An 8,306-nucleotide genomic window follows, 5' to 3' on the forward strand; every position below is an offset into this window, starting at 1 on the left:
GAAAAACGTGAAAAAAGTCACGATTATACCAAATTTGAGGATTTTAACTTCGAATCATAATGCGAGGTTTCGTATTATTTAGATTCAAGAAAAGACATATGACAATGTTGTTTCCAATACAAATGATAAAAATCAATGTGTTTTCATTAGAATTAACTGAAATGTTCCTGATTTTCCGTTTATATTACCGATGGAAGATGTACACGTAAAACCGCTCTATTCCGGCTGAAACGTCGATATATGCAATAAAAACAGAACTTCTCCCCCTTTTCAATATCTTACTCAGTATTTTAAAGAGAAACAAATAGATGATTGAAAATGAAGTATTTAAGGTTATAATCTAATCAATTATGTGTTTGCATCATTTTTATTGTATATTTATTGAGTTAATACTAATAAACTGAAAATTCACAAAAACGTGGAAAAACGGCAAAATATTGCCTAATTCGATGATATTTTAATTAAATCACATAAAGGAAAAGGAAATGATAAACGTCAATATATTGCTAAATTCGATGATTTCTCGTACGAAACAAAATGCAAGAAAACTTGCTTAAAATGCAATATTATGCGAAATTCTGAGATTTGAAGGCCAAATCACATATCGTTTTACTACATGAAATAGTATCGAAATATTGGTAAAAATGAATATATTTACGTAATATCAAACTACATGAAAAACGTGAAAAAAGTCACGATTATACCAAATTTGAGGATTTTAACTTCGAATCATAATGCAAGGTTTCGTATTATTTAGATCCAAGAAAAGACATATGACAATGTTGTTTCCAATACAAATGATAAAAATCAATGTGTTTTCATTAGAATTAACTGAAATGTTCCTGATTTTCCGTTTATATTACCGATGGAAGATGTACACGTAAAACCGCTCTAATCCGGCTGAAACGTCGATGTATGTAATAAAAACAGAACTTCTCCCCCTTTTCAATATCTTACTCAGTATTTTAAAGAGAAACAAATAGATGATTGAAAATGAAGTATTTAAGGTTATAATCTAATCAATTATGTGTTTGCATCATTTTTATTGTATATTTATAGAGTTAATACTAATAAACTGAAAATTCACAAAAACGTGGAAAAACGGCAAAATATTGCCTAATTCGATGATATTTTAATTAAATCACACAAAGGAAAAGGAAATGATAAACGTCAAAATATTGCTAAATTCGATGATTTCTCGTACGAAACAAAATGCAAGAAAACTTGCTTAAAATGCAATATTATGCGAAATTCTGAGATTTGAAGGCCAAATCACATATCGTTTTACTACATGAAATAGTATCGAAATATTGGTAAAAATGAATATATTTACGTAATATCAAACTACATGAAAAACGTGAAAAAAGTCACGATTATACCAAATTTGAGGATTTTAACTTCGAATCATGAAGCGAGGTTTCGTACTATTTAGATCCATGAAAAGACATATGACAATGTTGTTTCCAATACAAATTATAAAAATCAATGTGTTTTCATTAGAATTAACTAAAATGTTCCTGATTTTCCGTTTATATTACCGATGGAAGATGTACACGTAAAACCGCTCTAATCCGGCTGAAACGTCGATATATGCAATAAAAACAGAACTTCTCCCCTTTTCAATATCTTACTCAGTATTTTAAAGAGAAACAAATAGATGATTGAAAATCAAGTATTTAAGGTTATAATCTAATCAATTATGTGTTTGCATCATTTTTATTGTATATTTATTGAGTTAATACTAATAAACTGAAAATTCACCAAAACGTGGAAAAACGGCAAAATATTGCCTAATTCGATGATATTTTGATTAAATCACATAAAGGAAAAGGGAATGATAAACGTCAAAATATTGCTAAATTCGATGATTTCTCGTACGAAATAAAATGCAAGAAAACTTGCTTAAAATGCAATATTATGCGAAATTTTGAGATTTGAAGGCCAAATCACATATCGTGATACTACATGAAATAGTATCGAAATATTGGTAAAAATGAATATATTTACGTAATATCAAACTACATGAAAAACGTGAAAAAAGTCACGATTATACAACCCGTTCTCACACAAGACAGTACATATATGACTAGTGCTTAAAGTCAATATGTGGAATGTGATTTAGTACATATGTGATATATTCCCAGTTAACTTTTTTACCAAGGCTCAAACTCTTCCTCACGTACCAATTTACGTCTCACAGTACTCGTCCATCAACGTAGATAGCTGAATAGTCGTGATTGGTTCAATTATAACGAAAATTGTAGTTTTCAGGTCCCACATGGGTTGTGAAATTCACCTACTATTGTCCATGCTCTTATAATATTACAGATCAGCTACATCCTATTGAAGGCTCGTAGTTTTGTTTTGAGAAATATTAGTTGTTCTTAGTAAATTATAATAAGCACAATAAATTATTACATAGAATAAGTGCTTCACCAATCAATATTATATACTATAGTTTGTGCTTTAGAAATCTTTAAAGAATGTTTTGTAGGAACGCTAACAGAAAACGATGTTATGTTGGAATGTATATAGGGTAAACTACTGCAAACAGGATGGTATGGTGTGGATTATTGGAAACTATAGGATTAGGGTCCACTACCACCTGTTAGGTGGGTAAGGGGTCCAATAACACCCGCAGGATGAGTATGGGGGTCACATCCACCCACAGGAATGGTATGGGGATCACTTCCACCCACAGGAAGGGTATGGGATCCAATACCATCCACTGGATGTGTATTGCGTCCACTACCACCGACAGGATGGGTATGGGCTCACAACCACCCACAGGATAGGTATGGGGTCCAATACCACCCACAGGATGAGTATGGGGTCCACTATAACCCACAGGATGGGTATGGGGCTCCAACCACCCACAGAATAAGTATGGGGTACAATAACACCCACTGGATATGTATGGCATCCATTGCCCCCACAGGATGACTATAGGGTACAGTATCGCCCACAGGATTAGTATATAGGGTTCACTGTTATGAACCCTATAACCCTATAACCCTGTGGGCATATTCCACTGCCGCCCACAGGGTCGATATGGGGGGGGTCCACTACCGCCCACAGGATCGATAGGGGGTCCACTGCCGCCCACAGGGTCGGTAGGGGGTCCACTGCCGCCCACACGTTCGGTAGGGGTCCACTGCCGCCCACAGGGTCGGTAGGGGGTCCACTGCCGCCCATAGTGTTTGTATAGTGTCCACTATCGCCCATAGTGTTATTATGGGGTCCACTACCCCTCATAGGGTCGGTATGGGGGTCCATTACTACCCACAGGGTGTGTCTGGGGTCTATTTTGGCAATACTGCTTTTCCAATCTCATTTGTTGTTCAATGTAAAATATTTGTTGCTCGACTTGCAACAATTTATATATATATATATATAGTATAGTGCCTTTGCAATAATGTACCAATGTGTGTATTTTCATAACTCGTTTTAAATTGTTGAAAAATAAATAACTACATTGTGAATGCAAGTCAATGTTTACATGCTAAATCAGAGTTGCCAGATTCCGCTTAAAATAGCAAATTGTGCTTATTTTCAAAGCTTGAGAATTTAGCTTTAAAGTAGTTAAAAAACTACGAATTTCGCAATTTGCTATGTACTTTAGTGTACTATTTTAAAATAAGATTGGTTTTTAAGCTGCAAGTCATATGAATCTCAAAAAAAGTATATTATTAACAATCTTATCTCCATAGTTCACTAGTTTCTGTAAATCAGATCTGGTAACTGTAGGCCAAGTACTGGAAGACTCAAGACACAATGTGTTGAAGCTATTCTCTTTGAAGAAGTCATCTCGACAGGATCTTCCAGCTCCAGCTATAAAACTTCACCAAACATGGATCTACCTAGTACATCAAATGGTAAGGAATTACTAAACTGTACAAAGTTTTATGCTAGAACATTTGTTACAGAATTGTCCCTGTCAGGGACAATTCAGTCCCTATTCTATGTGTACTCCATCACATAGTGACGGAGTATGTGGGAATAATTTTGTTGACACTGTCCATTTTGTCAATTCTACAACAGCAGATAATATGAATTCCCAGAGATATTTGTAACTTGAGATACTTGGTTTGGTTTGGTTAAGTTAGGTTAGGTTAGCCTAACCCAGTAAATCCTCCCCGGCTAGAATATAAACCCCGGACAAAGTGCTCGTGAAATGCCAGGCATTTGCAAATATGAGGATGTGGTTGATTAGATTATATTCTTTTCTATATCATAGATGTTCAATATATGAAAAATATTTTAGACTTAAAAATGGACCCCTGAGGTACTCAACTTAACACATTTCTTCATATTCATTCCCATTTAGTATGACCTTTTGCTCTCTTTGTTTTAACTATTGTTTTGTGCACTTTACAATTTTTTTCATGAACCTGTAATTTCCTTGCTAGTCTTCCATGTGGTACCTTATTAAAGTCTTTAGCATAATCCATGTATACTACATCCACCGGAAACCCTTTATCTGAGTACCATGTTACCATGTCCCAAAAGTGAGGAGGTTTATTGGCTGGTACATTGTAAGAAAGTATCACAAAGATTACTATGTACATTAAAGTAAAATTTGAGGGTTATCAACATATAAATTGTAGCATAATTTGAGGAATATTTCAAGGTATAATATAGTAAGATATGCATTCAATATAACAATCATGATATAAGGTGATAGCAATGATTACAATGGAAAAGTTGTATGGTTTAGGCACATATATTCTGGCATTGGATTTCATAAGATACAGTGCGAGTTTAATACACTAGTTAGGAAACTATCAAGAAAAAATTTAGGTACTTTTTGGTTTTATTTTTTAAAATGGCAGAAGTTGGACAGTTTTTAAATTTGTTAGCAAGTTAGTTCCATAGACAAGGTCCCTTTATTTGCATAGAGTATTTACACAGAATAACTTTGACTCTGGGGATATCAAAGATATTTATTTCTGGTATTGTGATTCTATTATGGGTTCTATTGCACATGCCCAGCTATGCTTCAAACATTTATTTTGTTGCATTTTCCCAGATAGTGTTATTGTTTAAATATTATTTGCTTTTCAGCTAACATATCTGCGTGGCTGTGGGTATGAATCAATCGTTATCTATTACAAGAAAGGACCAGCACGGGTGACACATGGTATTTTACCAAACAACGTAATACAAGAAGAGGACAAGAAGATCTTCACCACTAACTTCTTTTTGTGTAAGTAGTTCACATAATATATAAATATATCACCACCTATTATTTTCTCTCATATATATATATATATATACATATGTATATATATATATATATACATATGTATATATATATATATATATATATATATATATATATATGTATATATATATATATGTATATGTATATATATATATATATATATATATATATATATATATATATATATATATATATATATATATATATATATATATATATATATATATATATATAATTTCAATTCAATCATCTCTGTCGTTGATGTATATGGCAAAAAGTGTGTGGGCCAATACAGCACTATGTCTTAACGTAATGGGTCCAAGGGCCCATAAGGTCTCGACAGCATTAAGGGCCCTTTAGCAAACCAGTGTGCTGGTGCACCTATGACACCCATGACGTCTTTGTATCATTTCAAGTTTGTACATGTACTTCTTAAGATATGGGCACCATACAACTGCTGCATATTCTAGCTTTTGTCTAAAAAAATCATGAACAATTTATTTATTATTTATCCATGAATGCCAGAACTAAACCCTGTGGTACTCCACTCGTGACATTTCTCCAGTCCAATACATTGCCTCTGATTACTGCCCTCATTTTTCTATCAGTTTGAAATTTTTTAATCCATGTTAGAAGCTTACCTGTCACCCCTCCAATATGTTCCAGTTTCCAGAACAAACTCTTATGTGGAATTCTATTGAATGCCTCTTTTAGGTCCAGATAGATGCAGTCAACCCAACCATATCTTTCCTGTAAAATTTCTGCGGCTCGATCATAGTAACTGATTAAATTTGTTACACAGGATCTTCCATTTCAAAATTTTTTATTTTTTATTTTTATTTTTTTCCAGCACGCACAAGGAAGCTTGATGCAGATAAACTTACATTAGGATCAGAAGGTGATAGCGATAATGCCCTGGAAAAAAATCCTGACGAGCTACAAGTGCAGCAGGTGCATAAAGTCCAAAAAGTACCGCAGGTGCAAGAAATTCAACAATTACAAAAAGTTCCGCAGGTGGAACATTTACAAAAAGTTCCGCCGGTGCAACAAGGGCTACCATTAGCAATCCTTCAGAAACAGCAAGAAGTACAAGTAGTAAAATTTGAACCACAGGGAACTACACCAGGAAAACAGTGTAGTAACAACGGAATGGGAATTTTAAAATACCTGAGGAAACAGGTAAAAAAGGACAAACAATAGAAATGGTTCCTTACACATTATTTGGTAGTTTATAGGTATTTTACTTATAATACTTTATATTATGTCTACAGTTTATAATTTAGTTTACAGTTAATTTACTTTTCAACTTCCATATCTTACATGAAGGATTTTTACTGTTTTTCATTTTTAAAACCTTATTAGTATCATTTATAGTTTAGTGTCAATTCACTTATAATACAATATATGGAATAATTTACTAAATTCATTTAACTATAATAAATTTAAATAAACATTTTTACCCCAGGATGAGTTTCAGTCACCCTACCCAAAAAATTAATGTTTCTTTATTACTAATCTTGTGAGAGGTAGCTTATTGTGCAGCCCATACTCATTCTGTGAGTGTTAGTTTATTGTGCACCCCATAGTCATCATGTCACCCAAGCCTGCTGCAGCTGCACCTGAGGGGTGGTGTAGGGAACCATTAGTGTACTATTATGATTTGAGAGAGAGAATGCTCTGTGGACAGAGCATCAATATGGCTTAAGGCATTGAGCTTTGCCTCAAGATGAAGCTTGGGCTGATCTCTGATTTGCTTCTTGGGAGTCTTCATTTACGTGCACCCCATACTCAACCACTTTGTAGTAATTAATTGTGCAACCCATACTCATCCTGTTACCAGTAGTTTGTGCAACCCATACTTATCCTGTGATCCCTATCCCTCTACTTCAAGTCCCTCAAGGGGCGCACGAATTCAGTTTGGCATACTGCATCCTGCCTTCCCATCCCTAGCTACTGACCCATCACAATATTTTATTTTATTTTATTTATATATATACAAGTAGGTACATTGGGGTTGTGAGAATACATTGAATAGTACAGTATTTACAATCTTGTAAAGCCACTAGTATGCGCAGCGTTTCAGGCAGGTCCTTAATCTAACAGATAATTTTAAGTAGGTAATTTCTATCAGAATTGATAAATGATAATAAATACATTGTTTACATACATACATTACAAATACATACATATAAGCTCAAAAGCTTCATTGAAGGTTGTAACAGAACCCATGAGCACCACACCAGAAAAAAATACAGTTTTGATATTCCAAGAATACGACTTAATCAAACTAGAAATGCTCTACAAATCAAGGGACCCAGAATGTGGAATGATCTTCCCAACCATGTTAAAGACTGTACCTCTCTCAACCAGTTTAAGATAAAAACTAAACACTACCTAATAAATTCACTAACCTACCTTACCCCTCTATTGTCAACCCATGTCTGTTATTTTTTTTTTTTTTTTTAATCAACACTGTTTGTCAACCTATTGTATTTGTGCTGCTTTTTCAGTCATGTTCCCTCTTTTTTTTATCTTTATTTGTATTTGTTCTCAACACATTTTATTCTTTATGCTCAATTAGTATTAAGTTCTAGATATTAATGTTTTTCCTGCCCGAAACGCGTTGCGTAATAGTGGCTTTAGGCATTGTATGTACTAGCTCTATCTATATATCGATCCATTAATGTAACATTACTTGTATGTATGTACCTTACCTGAATAAACATATTTATTTATTTATTTATTTATTTATACAAGTTTAACTCTGGGGATATCAAAGAGATATTTATTTCTGGTGTGGTGATAATGGGTCCTATTACATCTGTCCAGGAAGAGTTTCAGAGCAGGATTTGCATTTAAGAACAGGGTTTTGTAAATGTAGTTGACACAAGAGAATTTATGGAGTGAGATTATGTTTAGCATGTTTAGGGAGTTAAACAAGGGGGCTGTGTGTTGTCTGAAAGCAGAATTTGATATTATTCTGATAGCAGATTTTTGCTGGGTGATGATGGACTTGAGGTGGTTTGCAGTGGTTGAACCCCATGCACAGATACCATAGTTGAGATAGGGATAGATTAGTGTA

At 33.9% G+C, this 8,306-nt stretch overlaps 1 protein-coding gene across 1 annotated transcript; it reads left to right on the forward strand.

Annotated features, from left to right (window-relative positions):
• The first annotated feature begins 3,715 nt into the window (after nt 1–3,715).
• On the forward strand, nt 3,716–7,959 carry LOC138361661 (uncharacterized). Its single transcript, XM_069320869.1, has 3 exons — nt 3,716–3,875; nt 5,065–5,206; nt 6,075–7,959. The coding sequence occupies exons 1-3, from the start codon at nt 3,873–3,875 to the stop codon at nt 6,422–6,424; spliced, it is 495 nt and encodes a 164-aa protein (XP_069176970.1). The 5' UTR covers nt 3,716–3,872; the 3' UTR covers nt 6,425–7,959.
• The last annotated feature ends 347 nt before the right edge of the window (nt 7,960–8,306 follow it).

Source organism: Procambarus clarkii, unplaced genomic scaffold (genome assembly GCF_040958095.1).
Source record: "Procambarus clarkii isolate CNS0578487 unplaced genomic scaffold, FALCON_Pclarkii_2.0 HiC_scaffold_570, whole genome shotgun sequence".
NCBI classification, from domain to species: Eukaryota; Metazoa; Arthropoda; class Malacostraca; order Decapoda; family Cambaridae; genus Procambarus; species Procambarus clarkii.

Coding starts and splice junctions, on each gene's coding strand:
- LOC138361661 (XM_069320869.1), top strand. Junction 5,207..6,074: donor CACCACTAACTTCTTTTTGT/GTAAGTAGTTCA, acceptor ATTTTTTTCCAG/CACGCACAAGGAAGCTTGAT.